General features: G+C 52.4%; 1 protein-coding gene across 3 annotated transcripts in view; it reads right to left on the reverse strand.

The window, feature by feature from the left end:
* The window catches only part of LOC149372595 (uncharacterized), a 115410-nt gene that overhangs the window by 63470 nt on the left and 31508 nt on the right, over nt 1-20432 (reverse strand). Inside the window, exon 2 of one of the 3 annotated variants that reach the window (XM_089567096.1) lies at nt 15129-15193. The exons of 1 other annotated variant lie outside the window; for it this stretch is intronic. Coding sequence is in view for 1 of the 2 variants with exons in the window: in XM_089567095.1 (XP_089423221.1) it covers nt 3768-3794 (27 nt within the window). In the remaining variant the exon portion in view is untranslated. Of the gene's footprint in view, nt 1-3767; nt 3840-15128; nt 15194-20432 lie in introns of those variants that run through there. One more of the 3 variants, XM_089567095.1, reaches the window with a different exon arrangement.

Consider the following 20432-nt stretch of genomic DNA (forward strand, 5'->3'; position numbering starts at 1 on the left):
GCAGAAGCGTCCACTTACACTGACGTCATTAGCGTACGTGTCAGAGCAGAATCCATTGACCCGGCTGCTCGCATTGCTCCCGTACGCCCTCGGAGGACGAAATCATTCGGTCAACGCGATCAGCCTCTTTGGAGCTGAGAGAGAGAGAGAGAGAGATGTGGTTATTGGACGAGCGGTAGGAATGATTCTAAAACGGCGCAGGACGGATGGCCTGCACGGCCTCAGGCGAGAAAGAGCCTGCGCGACAAACGGAGGGAATGGAGGATGATCGGGCTGCGCCTCAATGGAGATCACAGCCCCGAAGAAACATCTGCGTTGTGGCACCCTCGTGCAGCTCAAAGTAAAGCTTCACGGGGTTTAGCTCAAACGCATCGGTGCGTCACACTCGATGCAGGGCCCGCTCCTGGGCCTGCTCGAACCCTCTGTTTTACCGCGACAAAACTAATCTGCGCAGGGTACCGCGCTGACGGGATCGAGTCCTCCGCCCACCTTTGAATGTCTGCCTGTGCGCGAGCGCACAGACAAACAGACAAGACACACTCGAGCGCACGCGCGTGTGTTTGTGTGGCGGAACTCTTGAAGGGGGAGATGAAACGAAAAGGAAGAAACGGAAGCACGGCATTGCCGCTAGACATAACCAATTTCACTAGTACTGAAACGTAAGCGTCACCTTCAATCAGCACCACTCCCGATCCGCCGATAGCTCCCGGTGCAATACAAGCGCGTTCCGAAGTCTTCCATGACAGTGCAATCAGTGGAGCGCTTTAATTGCTTATCGAAATCGTCTCTCTCAACTTTTGTCTCCTTTCGCAAACAGATTTCACGCCCTACTCACCGTTCTGGTCTCGCGCGCGTTTTTCATTAGCAGCTCGCGAAAGGGCAGTCCGCGCCACGCCCACGTGTGTGTCCCTGCCGCGTTTGCCGGATTGCCGCTGTCTACGGGGGCCTTCGAGCGGAGACAGGGAGGAAGAAGAAAACAAAAACGCGCCCTGGCAATTACTCTAACACGGCGAACTCCTGCTTTTGTTTTCCCGACGAGCGCGACCACCGACGACGGCTCCCGTGGCCTCGTTGAATTCAGCCGAGAAGACGCGACAGAAAAAAAAAAAAAAACACGCGTCCCACGGCACTCTTCCGTCTTGACGCACCAGTCGTAATTGAAAAGCAGGAAAGAGGAGACGGAAGCAAAATAGCTCCGCACAGATCCCTTGCAGAAGAAAAGGCCGAAGGCAATCAGCAGAAGCTGGCGGTTGTCTCTGCGCGCGTCTTTAACCGGGACACACGGGTGAATGGAACGGCGCGACGCCTGACAACAATCCCCCACCCTTTTTTAGACGCAAGTAAGAAGCGACCAGCAGGATAAGACCCGCATTTTCCGCTCAAGACGACTAACCTGCTTCGATCCTCTATTGTACCGACTGGCCAGAATGTCAATATCGTAAGCGAACAGCGTTGATATTAGTCGCGCACAGCCTCCCGAATTTTTAACAATATCGCGCGACCCTCGATCGCGTCATAGCTTCATTCAAGGCCGCAACATAGGAAAATAGATGAATAAAAAAACAGAGACGCCTATCCCATTATCTATTGGCAATGCGACAGCATTCGAAGCTGCTGATGCCGTTGCCGGAAGTGACTGGGTTTGTGAGACCCAGGCTGCTCTTCCTCAGCCGTACGCCACCCGTGGAGACTTCACAGAGGCGAACCTAGTCGGGTGACGTCGCTTCCCACCACGCAATCGACCTTCTCCAGTCTGGTGACGTCACGCCCCACCAGCCAATAAATTTACTTCGCACCGGTGACGTCAATGATGACGTCGCTGCCTGCCAGCCAATTAGGGTTTTTCTAGACAATGCCGGACGGTCGCCGCCGGCTGTTTGCTCTGGTGAGGCTTCCATGCTATCGCATAATAAGAGTTCAGGACAAGGCCAGTAAACAGGGAAGGCAGCGTTCGACACGAGCGCGGCTTGGTCTACAGTTAAATTAACGCAGACCCACTGGTTTCAGGCACCGAAATCTATGCGGAGTGCAGGACACGAGGAACCGCCATTTCTGAACATTCCTACGGTGTCCACGCTTTCCGGCAGCCGTACAATCTCCGTATAGAGGACACTACTTGACCAAAGCAACTTTCCTCCGCGTTCCTACACCTTCCTCAACCACTGCACAGAACAATACCTAAGGCAGTCCCAAGCGATGTCGAATAAAAATGTATTTGACAGTGTGCATCAAGTTGCATTTCTTTGTTCTTTCGCGTGTTTACTAGGTTCTTGTTCAGAAAGAAGGACGCTCTAGCGCCTCGTTACACAACACCCAGACTTTCTGGAGCCAGAACCCTCACTTCTATTTCGCGCAGCATGTGTTTATAGCAGCGACTTCACTTTTAAAGGACTGTCAGAATTTCCACAAGCGCCAGTACAGAGAGACTGCAGTGCACGTGGACGCGAGGACGTTTCCGTCTCTAACAAGGCGCTTGCCACACGGACGCTCGGGGCCAACCTGGCATCCGACTCTCCCGACACTCTGGTGGTAAGTGCGGGGTACTGAAGGACCGCCGCTTGCGAAACATGCTCTGCAGCAAGTGGCTGACTGAGCGTGGTTGCGTTACTGTCCCCTAAGACGAGCTAGTGGCCTTTCACGAACTGAGCCTGGTGGGCAACGTGAAGCTCTTACATTATGCTAGAGCTCTTTCAGCTCAAGAGCTCGTTGCCTTACATTAATGGATGATTGCTGTAGGCGGCAAGCGGCACCATAACCTAATCAAGAAGTACCCTTCACCGTTTACTCACACAAAGAGACTAAGGGCGATGGAGTACGCGGCCACTATCTATGATCAGGACGCCCTCATAGCGTTATGGACGAAATCACGTCTGGGCTCAGTTAATCATCGACATCGTTACGTAGGTCCGGCGTAGTGTTTCCTGCTAAGGCTGACAACAGCCTTCCGGAGAAGTTATTCGCGACCGTCGACAATACTTGACACTGAAACTCTCGGACATGATCCTTCACCGCGCAAGCTGACGTGTCGTTAACGCCTATAGCCACGCTGCCCCCGCCCCACCACACCCTCTGCTGTGCTTCGCTGGTGATCAGTTAATAAATCGTTCGCAAACGCCTGAGACACCTACTGCCGCGGCCACGTCGCCTGCCCGCCCTGTCCGCAGAATAAAAAGAAAACAAGAATCCAACGCGCAAACAGTGAATAGGGAACTGCATTTGTTGTGACGACTTTCGTTCGTATCAGTACATTGCAATACCCGACGCGTGTGCGAAAGAGTATTAAATAATGCGCATAGTGAAAGGGGGACTCCAGCCCTCGCAAAGCCATAAGCGGGGGCGGTAGCCACCGTGTGAGTATGATCAGTGGTGCTGCCCGCCCACCCACTCCCACAAAGGAGCTACAAGCCTACACGCCTGTGACGTTCACAGATGCATGCATACACACATACACAGCCCTGAATTAACGGAGTTTCGATCAGGCAACCCCACTTCGCGCGCGGGTCTCGGCGTGATGCCGTCAGTCCTCATATACCGTGAAAGGCGCGTGACCCCGTCTTCCCGCGCAGAGAGGAGCGCCGCGTGCAAGCGGCACGTGTCCCTTCATCGGCGTCGCCGAGCGCACGCGACCACTTCGCGCGGCGCGCACTCAAAAAGAGAAAAAGGCGCTTATCGAGAGTAGGCCAGCCGCACTTGCTCATCCAGTCAATAAAGCCCGGCGGGCGAGTTTGAGTCCAGGGTGCCCCCATGAGTGATCGCGCGAAGCTCACCTTCTCCGGCGTCGCCTCCGTCTCCATGCGCCGGGGCCTCCCGGAAACGGCACGCGGCGCGACGCGCGCGCGCGCGGTCGCGCTTGGCGGGCGGGCGGGTGGGCAACGCTTGCCCCTCTTTCCCTCCCTCAGCTGAGCGGCAACAGCGCCGACGGCAGCGACGCTGCGCCGCCGCGGAGCGCAGCGTGACGTCCCCGGGGGAGAAAAGGGAGAGGGAAGAAGCCCACGCTTGTCGGGACGAAGCCCTAGCCATGCAATGGAGAAAAATGTGGGGAAGAGACCGGCGCTCTTTTCCCCTTCTGGAAAAAAAGAAAAGGAACAGGTCGCGCTAGCCGGCCGTCTCGCTATATCCGCGCGATGTTTCCTGAAACACGCCGGCGGCTCCCAATATGGAGTGGCTTCTGGCTGGTTTACTCTTGGGGGGGGGGGGGCTGCGAAAGCAAACAGCCATGTCAGCAGGCGCGCACGTATGTTACTGTCCTGTTTGTCTTCCTTTTATTGGTGTGAGCGAGGCTGTATACGCAAGGTTTGCAGCACGCCGAGTGGAAAAGAAGCGATCCATGTCGCCGTCATAAGCTCGGTTGTGGAAGACCACCGTCACATTCTAGTACAGCTTACAAAGTAAAACAATCAGGGATAATGAAAACTAGGAGCGAAGATCACGTGTGAGTTACGCTCAGCGCGGACAGTAGAGGATGACAGAAAACCCGTCAAGGCTGTCAACTCTCTCGAGTCTGCTGTCGCTGCTGCATTATGCTGCATTATGCCAATCTGTCTGCTGTCTGCTGCATTATGCCAATGGACTTATCAGAGCCATGAAAGAGTGCACTTCCTTGATAATGGTAGCGCGCGTTTATGTAGTAATGTTGAGCTATCAGAGAAGCCGATTCTGAATTCCTAGTAAAGAAAGAAGTACATGACGTAAAAGTAGGTTTGTAGGAGTGCCCATTGCCAAGAAAAGGGGAGAGAATTCCGTCAAGCTGCTGCATTGAATTCTTCTTCTTGCGCTAACAATCGATTTCTTTATTCTCATTTAATTTAATGCTGCATTTGTTTTCACGAACCACCACTGCAGCAAACTGAACTGAATTCAAAAGAATTCGGTTAAGGCCCCAGTTCAAGAAATGTTTGTAAGGAAAATAAGATACGGAGATGGAACGTGAAGCTCTTAACGGAAACCACTGATGGCAGCGGCGAGCATTTTGTTGTTGACATTTGTACGAGGGTGTACCCAAAAGAAACCGGACTAAATTTTTTGGTCGGCAAAGCTTCTGTGGTACCGCGTTTTGCCACTAGGAGCGCATAGAACGAACATTCCAGAGTCAGTAAGCCGAGTGCCGTCGTTGAAGGAGGTCAGACTAGTTTAGGCAGTGTTTTAGAGTGACGACTTTTTCATGTGAGTGTCGTTTTTGCAAAGGCTGATTTTCGTGAACAGCGTGCGCCGGTGAAATTCAGATTTTTGCTCGGAAAAAGTTGAATGGAAACTCTTAAAATATTAAGAAAGACGCACAAGGACGATGCTATGGGGACAACTCAAGTGTTCCTGAATCGAATCCTGAATCAAAGCAACAATTATGCCAATGGAAAACTTCAAATTCACCTCGCCTCATAAAGCTCGTCAGGTGAAACCAAACCTCAAAACAATGCTGATTTGTTTTTTCGACGTGAGAGGAGTCGTCCATTGAGAATTTGTTCCGCAGGGTCAGACAGTTAGCCAGGCTTTCTACTTGGATGTTTTGAAAAGATTGGGCAACAGTGTGCGGTGGAAGCGGCTAGATTTGTGGCGGTCGGGTTACTGGTTTTTCCATCATGGCAATGCCCCTGCTCACACAGCCCTGTCTCTACGACAATTTTGGACCAAAAATGGCATGACCCCTATTCCTCAACCCTCATACTCTCCCGACCTTGTCCCGTGCTACTTTCCTTGTTTCCTATAATGAAAAAATAGGTGAATGGAAAGCGTTTCGCTGATGTTGCTGAGGTGAAGAAAAAAACGACGGAGGCACTGTCAAGCATCACAAAAGATGAATTTAAACAATGTTTTGAAAAATGGAATGAAAGACTCGACAAGCGTATCATTGCAAGTGGGGAATACTTTGAAGGAGATTGAAGGTCTGTGCTTAAAATGTGAACAAATAAGTTCAAACAAAAATAAGTCCGGTTTCTTTTGGGTACCCCCTCGTATTCTGATAATTGTTGCTATTACAACGGCACAAGTAAGGAGGAGGTATAAAAAGCGGCCTGGTAGTTACTCCCACAAAAATGATCCTCGACACTTCTTCCATTGACGGAGAAGCTGCTTGAAAAGCGACGAAAAAATGAGGGCGCAAACGTGTTGACATAACTCAGTTGCCGTTCTCAAGCAACGGCGACATGAAGCTGAAGTCGTATCGCGAGCAACCCTTCAACAGAAAGCTTATAACGCGGAGGCAAGGAGTAAGCTATGCTGATGAAGTCAGCAGCCTGGCCGCGTCAGCGCAAAGCAAGAACACGGCAAAAAGGGGCGTGGCCGCTGGGGATGAACGCTCTGCACGCACGGAGCCAGGAAAGCGGGCATGCCAAGGTGCGCGGAACGCACGCGAAACACGCAAGCAGCAGCTGCGCTCATTCGCATCTCGACCGAGCCGCGCCGTTTCTCTCTTCCCTTCCCTCTTTCTCCCACGCGTTCCCTAGCCTAGGGAAGGCGTCTCCCCCGTAACTTGTTGCTATGCCAGAACCCCCGGGCATTGGGGAGAAAGCCGCCGCTATGCGGGTCTTCGCGCTCACTTTATTGAGCGCGCGGTTGGCTTCCTTCGTAGATGAAACGTTGGCGAGTGCTAAACAACAGTTAATAAAGAAGAGAATTGCAGTCGAGTAAACCGGCGCGAAATATACGGACTAAGGGAGACGAGGACAAACACGGCTCTCTTAATCCGTGTTTTGCGCGCTGGTTTATTTGAGTATGAATCCTTTCTCGCGAGCCCAGTTCGCCGTCCCAACGAAAAAAGAAGAGGATGCAGAATTTAGCAATCGCCTCTTGCTTTATTCAGTTGCAGTACTGAAATAACACAGGCCGGTTTTTTAGCTGAGAGTTGGACAGGCACTCTGTTTATCACTTTTTTTCTTTTTTAGAGTCAGTTATGAAAGGGCAAGAGCGTTACTGGTGACCGCGTGCACGCTATATACTGCAGTGAAATTAGGAACCTATAGGGGACAGGGACGACGCAGAAACTGGAGAAAAAACAAAAACAAGAAGGCATGCCGAGGAGCTATCGAAACGAAATAATGTTTCTCGAGAGGCGATGTGACGAGTTGGCTCGACGATTTCTCGCGAAAGAAGCCAGTCGGCACTGACATGTGACAGGCTGCTGGAGAGCGTATAGCCGAGCTCGACATCAATACTAAGCCGTTCACAGGGCCGCGTTTAGTGGGTGATGCTGTAGTTGAGTTCAAGCAAAAAGGAAGCATTCACGCCGATATTCTCGTCGCGTTTCGTTGCCGGCTCATTTATGCGACACACGATTCGCGCTCTCTGCAAACTGTTAACCTCCTTCTTCCTGTCGTGCGTTGCACTCCTTTATCTAGCGCGCACACCTTGAATTGTCCCCAAGATTGAATATTTGGAGCGGTGGACGCCTGCAGCGTCGAAGGAGCAGAGAAACGAGACGAAATGCACTGCATCCGGGAACCTCCGATGTCCGGTTTTCCTCTGCGGGGCGACAGAGGCCCGCCGACCAGGGAGCTCACGCGTCATCCCGGGCCAGGGCTAAACGACACCAATCGCAACCAATTCCAAACCAGCCACCGGCCGGACGCTCCGCGGGGTTGATCGCGAGCCGGGGTGCCCGCCCTCCCCTCGACTCCCTTCACCCTCGTTTCGCCGTGTAGCCTCTGGTCCACGGTAGTAGCGGCAGAGTGGAAAGGGTGATGGTTGGAGGGGGGGGGGGGGGGGGGGTGCTGTGGCCTCTGCTGACAAGATGCAGGGTGAGGGGGGCTGCGAAAACAGGGTCAGTGCGCTGAGAAGCAGAGCGCTAGCCATCACTCGCTCCCGCACCTCCGCCTTTCCTTCCGAAGGCCCATGCTGTCGGCGACCGCGATCCCAGCTCCGGCTCTGTTCGGCGTGGAGAGGGGAGCCCCGTGGACCCTCTCGATCATTGAGACCACTTGGGCCGCGTCCTGTCTGAGACTCGTCGTAGGAGACGGCAGGGCCCCCTCTTCTGCTGCTGCCGGACCCCGCTGCGCGGCCTGCAGGGTCGGCCCACTCGCGCGGCGGGCGTCAACCAGCGGAGCGCGTCGAGAAGAAGCGCCTTTGACTGGCGTGAAAAGGCCAGCGGCGGCTGAGTAGAGACCGGGAAGGTGGGCGCGAGGAAGACGGTGTCACTCCGATTTCGCTGCGGCCGGTCCAGACACCGCTTCCAGGCGTAAGCGCAAGTTGACTCGGAACGAATATAGGCGAGAGGGCAGCGGAACCCACGCAGTCACAAATAACGAACCGTCTCCAAGCATGAAAACGCGTTGCCGCACGTCTAGGGCCTTTCATCTTTTTCCCTCTTTTGATGTCGGGAGCTTCTTTGTTTCGTGCGCGAGAAAAGCGCAAGCGACGGCATCTGAGAGCTTGCCCTGTTCTCCCGCCTTTCTTAGTATTCTTTCTTTCTTTTCCGTGCCGCGTGAACGAAGGAGAAGAGGGAAGACATATGGGAGGGTAACGGCTGAGCTTTGTACAAGAAAAAGAATCGCACTAAATCCGACCACTGACGCAGGCGCCTATAGTGCATTTATGCGGGTGTTAGCTGCGACTTCGCGGAAAGCAGCAGGATTGACTCGTAGACAAGTCAAGTTGTACACAGCTAGAACTGGGGAAGATAAGAAACTTGGTTCATGCCTAAAACGAAATGAAACGCGCGCACAAAAAAGAATAAGACAGGCAGGGAGAGGCGACTATATACCGAATCACAGGCATGCCTACAGCTCTGTGGCCAGTAGCTCTGGGCGCCTTGTTTCCTGTGCTACTTTACTTCAACACGTAAAGACACTTTTCCCAAGCTAACCTCCTTTTTTTCTTTGCCGCTATTGGCACTTGGCAGTTTCAAAGAATGCGAGAACTTTCTCTCTGCTTCTCAGCTCCATCCTGTCCAGGAACTCGAGGAATGCGACGCGAATTCCAATCTATCTTCTGGAATCTGCATGGAGAAGTGGCCCGCGTGTTTATTAAAGGGTGCACACTAGCCACATCGTTCGTTGCATGGACTCCTCAGAAAGCGCACCGGTCGACCTCTTGGGCAAGCATGCCATACGAGCTGGCGCTGCCAATATTCGCTTCGTGATGCCCCTGTAACGGACCCGTTTTTCTGCGCCTCTTAATTAAGCAACGCAGATTTTGCCAGCGGTTCGTACAGTGCACGGCACTAACGTTTCCTGCAATCCGCGACAAGTAGCTTTCTTTTCGTGGCGGTGTCTCTTCAAGGACACGCATATACACCTGTCCATACAGGCGCCGTGTTCTGCTCGATGAAGACAAGACGCCCGGTATATCTGACAGGCTACCTTATTTCACGAAAGGGGGCCAATCGCGCGTGGCGTATACTGACATGTACAATAGGTGCTTACATCTACCGAATGCGCTGCGTGACAGACTGAGCAAAATGAGCGCAGATTTGGGGGCTTTCAGCGTAAGCGACAGTCTCTGTCTACTCAGCGAATGCCGAGACGACCTCAAAACTGTGACCTTAATACGGACCAAGACTCAACTGGCGTACACTAAGCATAGAAATGCTTCATTCAGAATCCCATTGGCGGGAAAAGGGGCTGGCCCTGCCGGAAAACGTTCTGCCATACGTTTCATGCTCCTATAAGAGACACGGATAGATATGTCATTCAGGGTCAATGGCGGCAAAAAAATGTAGATTTTGTACGCTTAAACACATCAACCCTCCTCCCCAACTCTTCTGGTAAAGAGCGAGTGCCTCGCTGCATGCGGCAACGGTTTCGAGTTCGAACCCTGGACAAGAGCAAGTTTTTTGTTTTTCATGTTACGACGATTGCAGAAACGTGCGCTGCTTTCTTTTGCCAGCTCATGGCTGTGCACAGGTGGACACTAATTGCAAAGTTAATTTTGTTGCTTGAAGCCTGCTCCACATCATGTTAATCTCCTCAGCACAATGGTCCCACGGGGGGGAGTGGCCCGCGAGTAAGTACTGCGCAGCACTCGGAGTCCGCAAAGCAACGACAAAGTAACAACTGCAAATAGTGGGGACGTCCCGAAGCGACTCATGGGCTATGCGGGACTCCATAGTGGTGGCTCCAAATGACCGTCAGATTCACGGATTTTTACTTTTCAAAGCAATTCTGCGAGCGATGAGGTACGCCTTTGCGATGGGCTCTGCACATTTGACCATCTGGGGCTCCTTAACGAGCACCTAAATCTCGAACAATGGGCGTCCTTGCATTTCGCTCCCATCAAAATTCTGCTCTTGGGGCCTCAATCGGACCAGCGAACCCGTAACCCAAGGTTGACGCCACGGCCGCCGCGCCGAAACGGAGGCTATAGAATTTCAAAGGATGAAGAAACGCCGGCCAACGAAAGGAGGCACATCAGAAACGCGGGAGCTGTCCCTCTCCGAGGTGGCATGACAACACGGCTTAATCTTCCCCTCCTTCTTCATCCTCCCACCGCCGACAGCTGGGCCACACAAAACCTCGTGACTCAACGTGAGTCAGCGAGAGCGTTGCTGCGAAGCCAACGTGTGAAGAGGAAACGCGGAGAGCGTGCGTTGACCTCGATCGGGCCGAGAAGAAAAGCGTCGGCGGAGGGCACCTCGTCACAGGTGTATATATATGTATAAACATATATTATAAGGGTAACGGACTGGATTCCAAGAGAGGGCAAGCGTAGCAGGGGGCGGCAGAGAGTTAGGTGGGGCGGATGAGAAAAAAAATAGCTTTCTGCGAGCGCCGATTGGCTGACAGCCAGTGACTGGAATATAAAGCGACCAGGTGTCGGGTCGTAGCCGTGATCCCTCGCGACGCACAAAAGTGACAAACGAAATGCTGTGAACTGTTATACAGGGACGTGAGACACCAAATGCTCACTGCAACAAACGTTCCAACGCAAATATAGCTTCAGTAGAATGGCATCGCTGACGCAACCAAGATTGGCAGCCGATTAGTATACGCGCACCAGACCGTCACAACGCCCGGCTCGGACCTTGTCGGCTCCAGTCGGCAAGCGCAAAGCACACTGATGTGGCAGAACCCACGGGCAGAGTAGCCTGTCGTACCAGGGATTCCGATACACGATATGGATCTCGTTGGCACGAGGAGGCATTGGGATCTCGTTTCCAACCTTTGGTTGGTGCCAGTTTCCCTTACGTGACAAAATGAACCAGATGGACTTGGGTCAAAGATGTTTTCGTTTACTAGATGATAACCCCTCTATACTTTAGCATAAGCGTCCCTCCCCTCCCCTCTAGAGAGGGGGACACGTGGGACGTTTTGTTGTCCATATGGGCCTAAAGTTCAGAAGCTCAAAATATCATTTCAAAACAGAATGTCCGGCAAAATGGCGGGGACATAAAAGAGTCTAGACAGAGCCCGGCCCGTCAGTTCTCATCTTTGTCGGCGTTGAAGAATGTCAATTAAATCCCCAGTCCGACAGGCTCGAAACGGTACAGAACTGCAGACACAGCGCATATCAAGACAGATTTCTGCCCACCACCTTCAGGTAGCTAAGCAGGCCGAAGATGCATGCGCATCATGACATCAGGCTCAAATAAATCAACTCGCTGCTCAGACGGATGGCCTACTTTTGTGTGCAGTAGTACATCGTGTGCTTCCGTCAAATGTATGGAAGTACATGCATAGCGCAAGCCACCCGAGCAACGCAACACATGTATTGACTACGCCCCCATCATATATACTCGACCACTCGTGCACGCTTTACACTCTCTACCGGCCCCGCCAGAAGAAACAGGCAGATCAGTGCCTCCATTTCGCACAAAGACTGAGGAGCTGGTATTTAATGTGAATGCAGTGTCAGACCGTTCTAGGGACATAATATATAGTTGTAAACATTATTGTGTACCAGCAACACCCGCCTCAGGTTGCCGATGACAACGTGGTGCGGTCGAGCTTATCTCGTGCCTCTAGCCGCTGCCACGCACTGTAATAGAATGGCTGTTCTGGCCGTCCCAAGACAACGCTCACATCACAATGGCCGAATAAACACTGCCGCTGTCTTCCTTGCGTCTTCGTTATGTCTACCAAGGCCGCAAGGGATTGATCTACTAGCAACGCGAATCAAATTTGGGGAAAAAATGGTTATACCTTTTTTATCTGTGGCACTGGGCTTCGAGTGCCCACCAGACATTGTTTCGTTTCTTGACAGCATCGTAACTGGTCGGTACACGCGATGATTTTTGCCGTACGCAAATTCCTCACTTCCTAACTTGGCAGCCTTCGTATTAACTCGGCTTTCTTTTTTCCTTCCCCTCGACATTCTCTCTTCCCTTTCCTCCCAGCGCAGGGCAGCAAACCTGCACCTTTTTGTGGTTAATATCACCGCGGTGGCTCAGTGGTTAGTGCGCTCGGCTGCTGAGCCGAGGACCCAGGTTCAATCCCAGCTGCGGTGGATGCGCTGGATTAGATGGAGGTGAAACGCAAAAGGCACCCGTGTGCTATGCGATGTCAGTGCCCGCTAAAGATTCCCAGGTGGTCGAAATTATTCCACAGCACTACGGCCGTTCTTTCTCAGTATATTTCACTCCCACATTCCTCCCTTCCCTCACGGCACGGTTGAGGTGCCCGACTGAGCTGTGAGACAGTTACCGCACCGTTTCCTTTCTTCAAAATCCACTAATAGAAAAAGATCGAAGTAGATGTATTCCATTGTAATTCAGTAACATTAAACCTCTGCGTAAAACTGAAGAAAGGGTCAGCCTTCTACCTTTTCTTGTTTTTTCTAATAACAGGTCATATGCTACAAAAGGCAGCGCTTTGAAATATTTAAGGTCAAAGACGAAAAACATGTTTACTTCATTTTTTTCCCTTCCTTCACAACAAATTTACATTTTGTACTTCAGGTTAACCTCGCATCCTTTCCTCTTCCCCATTCCGTCTCTCAATGACAACACTAAGCATGCACCCTGATGAACAATGTCATGATGCGCTGCTAAGATGCTTTATTCATCTGACGCCAATACAAAAACCTGCCCCTACTCTCCATCCTTCCTGGCAGAGAGGATACAGGAAAAGCAATGTGAACAACAGGCGCATATAACCTTATCGCCTTCGGGAGCGGTAAACTGCTTCTCCAAAGCGTCGCGCCAATTTTGGCACGCGCTTTCGCAGACAAGTCCTGGCGTTGCCGCGGGCCCCGAGGCACTACTCGTCAACACGCGGGCTGCTACTGCCGCGGCCGCCATTGATGGAGTGAGAGCTCCCCGTCGTCTTCCGCCGCTACGGGACAGGCAGCTCAAAGCGCAGGGAAAGCGCGCTCCCGGCGTCATCAGCGATCATGGCGTTCCCAGCTCATCAATGGCCTCGGGCGCACGCGTCGCCAGGCGAAAAGCGCTGTGGTAGCAGACCCCGGCGCTGCCCCGGAGTCCCAGGCGCAAAGCTCACTGCGTGACGCGTCTCTCTGGCAGTCGCTTCCGGTCTCCGCGCGCCGTTCTTTTGTCTCCGCCGGCGCAGTGGCGACGTCGTTTTTACGCGGCCGCCCATCACGATCCCGCCAGTATTGTCTTATCGCCCCTACATACACGCTGCCCCGTGGAGGCATTGCACAGGCCAAGGAAGCCGGAATCCGCGCTCGTTTGTTACTCTCTTTTGTTTCCTCCGTCCCACGAGGCGCACAGTTCACGCCATGGACCGTCGAAACAAACGACCGTGTATGCGACGGGCCCTCTTCCTCTCCTCCTCTACCTATTCTCCTCCTCCCTATCGGCACGCTGGCAGTGGTGGTGGTGACAATTCGCCAGTCATAGGCCCGTGCATTTTTACTTACTACTATTACTAGGCCGATGATGAAGAGAGCGTGAATGGCGGCGAGGGCGAGCCACAGCCAAGTCGGTGGCTGCACGAAGCCAGCGGTTGACCAGGCGGAAGGGGCCCGATGGCAGTGCTTAAAGTAGGCTGTTCTGACGGCTCAGTTCGCCTCGCTTTCCTGTCGAAGCGTGCCCGTAAACCAGTATGGCACAGCTACAGGAAAAAGGAGCGAGGGTTTACTAACGTTTCGACTGGAGACCAGTCTTTCTTACTTACCCTGACGAAGATTGGTGCTTAATCGTTTGTGTGCTTCACAGTACAAACTCTTCAAAGAAGTATTGGTTTTTATGTCTTCCTTCGATGTGATTATGGTTGTGCTCTGTTCGTTTCACTATGCGTGAGTGGTGACGGCAAGTCAGTGGAAGGAACTAGCAAATGAAAAAAAAAAAAAATGAGGCGTTCACGTAATATGACATGAGGTTCGGCGTCAGCTGTGAAAGAGTCATGTTGTCTAAGAAGTCATGGTCGCGTGCAAGGCCACTGAGGACAAAGTGAAGTTTACCAGTACCAATAGTTTACCGCACTCTAATAAAAAAAAAAGTATCCGTCACTGAAAATTGACCTTTAATAAGGTAGAAGAAACCGAAGAGTGAAGTGCAGTTATAGCCACCCCCGGCAGACCGCGCAGGTAAACTGCAGTGACGTCGTCAGAACAGCTTTATTTCGCGTGGATCCGTGAGGCAAGGCTACATCTCCATTCACTCCCAAACGGTGGTCCCGAATTCCTTTCCGGTCTTCGTGTCACAAGTTTGAATCACATGAAAGAACTCGGGACATGTGATTGTCCCTTTTGCGCTACCCATCTTTACGCTACAATGAGCCAACTTGCCCAAAAATTCATCTTGCTGAGTTTGAATCGAGCGGTCGGAAACTTGTGAAATGCATTTACTCACCCATAAATGCGTATTTTCCTGCCGAACAAACACCAAGATAACCAAAAAGAGTCATGGACTCAATTTTTACCAAAAACGAAAATTTTCTGCAGTTATCCTTAGCGTCCCTTTAACGTGTCGTGCGCCTTATTGACGGTTAATGGCTAACGTGACTGATTAATAGTTCACGCCACCCGTTAGTCATATTACCGATGGTCACGTGAGCCGCATGTCACATGAGCCACGGATTATATGTCATATGACCACGCTATGCCATGACCACGAGATCTCAAGGGGGCTGGCTACAAAAACCCGCGCTACAAAAAAAATCGTAAATTAGCAAATCCGTGATTCCGAGACGAAAAACCAGCGACGATCAGCCCGCCCGGGGACACGTACGTGACTAAGTGAGCGACAGACAATACACGCGGCATATAGGAGAGAAGGCGGGACACGGCGATGCACTCACCTAATCCTTGCCGAAGGCAGACATGACTGTCAGCAGCAGAGCGTGTCCTTCCGCGGCAGCCCGACCTGCGTCGTGGAGCACGAGGGAATTACCATCACTTATTCACCAGACAGAGAGCGCATGTGGAAGACCCGTATACGGAATCAGCGCAATCCCGACGTGCAGTAGCGCGCGCACGTCTCTGACTGACCGCCGACAGTGCGCCGTGTGCCGGACGGCCTGACAGACCAATGTCACAACGCCCTGCGATCAAGCGCCGAGAAAAAAAAAAAAGAAAAATGAGCCCCTATATATAACAGGCCTGTTCTGAACAGGGAGCGGCTATAGGTGTACAACTCTACCTCCTCTCCACTCGATGAGAGCGGCGCGTCTCCAATCTTCACATGGGGCAGGCTGACCTGTCGTCACATTACGCGACACGGGGCACTTATTCGACCCTACCCACCGCAACTCGTATTAAACGACATTTCGATAGGCAGCGCTAGTTCTGTGTTATGGCTTACTACGACTCTGACGCTCACCTAATTTGTCTCCGTCCTCAGCAGGATGAAGTCCTGTTCTGTTTCTCAACGTTACCCCTCTCACCTTCCTTTCCATACCTTCCTTTTCATATACAGATACCGCTAGCAAAAAAAAAAAAAGGTTAGTCTAATTCGTGGTACACTGTGGACGTAAGCATGAAATGCGTTGCAGGAAAGGCGTGGCGCCTTCTAGGACCGCTCATGGATGTTGGCGGCCGCGCTCGAGTCTTGAGGAGCCTCCGGAGGGCTCCACTAAAGCCACAGCGGTCACTAAGCGACTCCGATGTGAGAGGGCAGCCATTGGAAGCACACCGTAAATCATTTATGCCCGAGATTTTTCTTCTTTTTTTTATCCAGACAGCCGACTGAAGACTGAATTTGTCCAAGGGAGACCGACGCTAGAGAGCCGCACTTTGAGTCAGTGAGAATAAAAACAACTTGAGAGTTTACGCAGAAAAAAAAAAATCTCGCCTAAGAGCCATTGAAATGGCGACGGATCCTACCACTGCAAACGACACCATTATGTGAGGCTGACGTGACCAAAATATTCCATAGCTATAGGAATCCCAAATGCAGCCCGGCATATGACTGCTCAGGTGATCTCCGTAATCATTGCTGAGATGCTCGAGCCTCACAGAGGTATCCGCCGCGGGCGTGAACTGCTTTCAGCGTAGGCCCGTTATTGGTAAGTGACACTCCATATATTAAGCAGACAAGGAAAGGGGAATGTTCCATATATTCGGGTCTCCCATATATTCGTACGACCATGGAAGACCAAGCTTAACACCCGTTCATCGTAGGAGCTCCTGCTATGTGTGTGTGTGTGTGTGGTGTTTTATGGCACATAGGCGACTGGGGCCATCATGCGCCAAGCACAAGTTCCTTCTATAGCATATACACATTACAATGCACCCACTACATAACAAGTATACAAAATGACGCAGCTTAGAGCGAGGACAGAAAACTCGTCTGTACTGAGTTCAAGTAAAAGAAACTGGCTCCAGCTGGACCATGCCTTATTGGGTGCGAAGCACGATTTGCATGACTCAGGCAAGCTTACTATACAAGGCGCAGTAAGTGCTTTCATCAGTTTTATTAATCGATAGGATTTAGGCTGTGCTTATGCAGTTTCCGGTTTCTCCGTAACGAAATCCCCGACTGGTCAATTTTCGGTCACGTCACCCTGATGACGTCATCTTAGCTTGTGACCTCAAGTTCACCAATCAAGAGCGCCGCCAAATTTGAAATTCCCTGACTGCTCAGTTGGGAGATGACACCAAGGCCATGACTCATGCATACCAGATAAGGGCAGTGGAACCGGTTCCAACCGGAGCTCTTGCGGGAAAATCACAAGAGCATTACAGCAGCCAACCTAAATGCTACAGCATTTTCTCCTTTAAGACTGTGGTTAAGAATGCCCCGAAGTTTTTGCAATTCACTCTTGTCGTTCCTTTTACTTGAGCGCCGGTACCTATTTGCGCATGGCCCTGGGGAAAAATGAGACGTAGGTCGTACCTGCATCACGGAAAAATTAAGGGACAGGGGCGGGAAATGTGTTCTTTTGTTGACGTGCTGGATATGATTAAGATTTCCGGGGAACGCTCGGTGGCCGTTGCGCGAAAGACTGCATTTGCAGTGCATGCCTCTTTGTGCTGGCATGAACGTGTGGACACGCAACCAGAATTAAACGAGACATTGTTTTCTTATTTGAGTTGAACTGCGTGCGCGAAGAGAACCTGCGTATGCGCGCGTAAGCAAACGACTTCACCAGAGCTAACATTTCTTCGGAAGCTCTGCGCAGTGTCGTGCGCCTGCGATGTATCGCTCATGTTCACAATTTTCGTTTCCTGTTCCCCCTTTTTCTTTCATTCATTGCTCTTGCATTGAATAACGAGAGAAAAATCACCCGGCTCCGCCTAAGGATGCCAACATTCCCTCCATACATGCATGTAAGCAAAGAGAAGTGGAAAGACGCTAGAGATAGCTTCTGAAGCGGAGCTGTTCAGACGAAGACATAGATACGAGACCACTTTACAGGAGTCTCCCATTGCCCATTCATCGCAGCCGGGGAAAGTCAATAGAAACACAGTAAACGAAAGCACAGCCTTGCAGCATGCTTAACCGGAATACGACGACAGCGTCTCACATGTATCAGCGTGCTTCCATTCGACCACGCCCATTTTTTTTCTCTCTCTCTCTCCTCGCGCAGCCTGCATGACGCTACCACCACTCCAATGTCGCTGGCGGCGCTGCTCGCTGATGAGACGCGTGCACAAATGACGCAGTATTAATAATGCACCACCCAATTACGCGTCACTGACACTGAGAAAAGAAAAAAAAACTATGAAGTGAACTAGCAGAAAGGAAAGGCCTCATCCTGGCGCTCTCGACGCGCGCATGCTGGTAGCTTCAACGAGGCTTCAACTGCGTGAGACCGGAAGCTTCGAGTCTAGACTGCAGAGTCCACTTCTGCTTGCGCGCCGGGAGCAGCGCCTCACAGGTTCGGATAGATGGGGGTCGCTCCCATCCCTCGCCTAACGACGCTGGAAGAGGCAGGCGGCGGCAGCGGTGCGCTTCGGAAGACCATCGCCCCCCACTTCGTAAACGACCTCGTCTCTCGGCCAGCGAAAGAAATGGACGTGAAGAAGAAGCGATCGAGCAGAGGTGGGCGGGGTAGTGGAGGGACACTGTGGGCCTACTGCTTGATACTATACTGTTGTTACTGTTATTTTTGTTTTTCTACTTCCCCCTCCCACCCCCAGACGCAGTGCGCCGACGTGAAACAGACATTATCGCCTTGCACGCCATAATTTTCTCCCACCACTCCTTCGCTCACATTCGGGCGCAGTGCCTTATGACTACTCGCCGCCCGATCATTATGCGCTTTGGTGCGACACCATTAAGGCTCGCTGCGATCCCTCCTAGGCGGGGGGGGGGGGGGGGGGGGGGGGAGTGGAGTCCCGTCCACAGTGCTCCTCGTGACACCTTGAACATTTTATTATTGTATTGTTCTTCGTGCTTCTTGCGCTGCCGTTGCTCTGTGCACGTAAAGGTTACCAGCTTATACTTTTATTTTACTTATCTCATTCTTTGCTTGTTTGTTTTTTGCACGGTCAGCTCGGCGTCACTGCAGTTTTGACGGCTAGCAGGCGTGGTCGTGATGTCTGCATGCAAAAAAGAAAATCGGTTACCTAACCCCATGCACCACTTTTCGCAACTTTTCCAGGAGATTCAGAAGCTCGGCACTCGCCAGGATTCTGGAGAAGAGCCGAATGTCTCGTCTCCCCTGAAGCGACAGTCGCTTCAAAACGTGTTACGAAAATAAAATAACAAATAACCCGATTGCTCCAGTAAGGACGGGAAGTTGGGCAATTTGGTCTGAATCTTTATGGAACTGAAACTTGTAAATGAAAAGGTTCATGAAGAAGGTACGTCTTTTCTCCATGTGGTGTTTATTTCTTTTCCTTTCTCCGTTTCTGCGCTATTTCCTTTTCCATGAAACAGATTAATGGGCACAATGTTGTGAGTTCGCCATGGAGTCGCCAGTTCGTGTGTTTCTATACCGATTCGCGCGCATATGGTGCAGTTAGGCTGTCGAGCGAGACTCAAACGGGGGAGGGGAAGCACAGGTTTGTGCCGCCTGACATCCCCCGCATATAAAGTTGACCCTGCAGCGCTTCAGTGCACCAGCTGCCCCGCTGTCTGCGGCACCCGAGTCGCAACATGACGCCGGCTGGCAACGGCGGAAGGTCATCCTTCGCGGTCGCTTTCATTCCTGCCCCCTCCCTCCAGTCCGCCTCATCCCTCGCAAGAGCCAAGCTGCAACAAGAGGGAAACCTTTGGGGCACCGGACACAGTACAGAGTATATCGCGAGAGGAACTCGCACAATGCGCTTCGTTACGGCTTCCTCTGTCCGTCCGTCGGCGGGTTCGCGGGTGGGGGGTGACGTCACTCGGATACTCTCTCCGGGTCTGTTTCCTCCGGCGATGTTGCATCCAACGGCGCAGGTGAAAAGTGAAACGAACTCCGGCGGCGGCCGCGCAGGATGGGCTCTGGAAAAAGCACACCGTAGGCGGGCGAGGAGGGTGGGAGGCGTGCACAATGGGAGCAGGAGGAACACACACTGGTGGGATGATGAGGGCGTTCTTCCCCTCCAGTCAAAAGGACCACAATGGGTCAGCTGAAGCTCCGAGACCGGTTCGGGCCACTGCCTCCCCATCTCCATGCGCCCGCCAGCTTCATTGCCGCTGCTGCTGCTGCTGCCTACCTGCAGCCTGCCCTTCGACGGAGGGGTTCGAGGGGAAGGGTGGGTGGTTGTTGTGGGGGGAAGGGGGGGGGGGGGGGAGCGATAGGCCATGTGCGTGTGCATGGAGACGACGGGGGCCCGCGGCGTCCAGGAATGCGCGCCGCCGCAACACTTTTGTTGCGTCGTCCCCAGCTCGGAAGGTCAACGCACCGCTCTCAAAGGGAACGCCCCCCTCCCCCCCTGCCTAGCTCTCTCTGTGTTCCAGCAATCTGGAAGAAGGAGAGCAGGCATCATCTGCGGCCAGCGTCGGGACGTCGACAGGCCGGCCGGCCGGATTGCGGCGGGCGGGTCCGAGACGTCCAGCGCAGCGGCGGAGACGAGCAGAAAACACAGCCTGTCACGGAGCGGACGAACGACGCTCTACCCTCGCACTTCTGTGCCCTCTCCTTCGGACCGGCGTCGCTTCGGACGAGCGGAGAGAGAGAGGTAGTCTTATTTCTCTATCGCTTTCTTCCTGGACCAGCGACGCGCATGCA

This window comes from Amblyomma mixtum, chromosome 1 (genome assembly GCF_055824585.1).
Source record: "Amblyomma mixtum isolate Tamu chromosome 1, ASM5582458v1, whole genome shotgun sequence".
NCBI lineage: Eukaryota > Metazoa > Arthropoda > Arachnida > Ixodida > Ixodidae > Amblyomma > Amblyomma mixtum.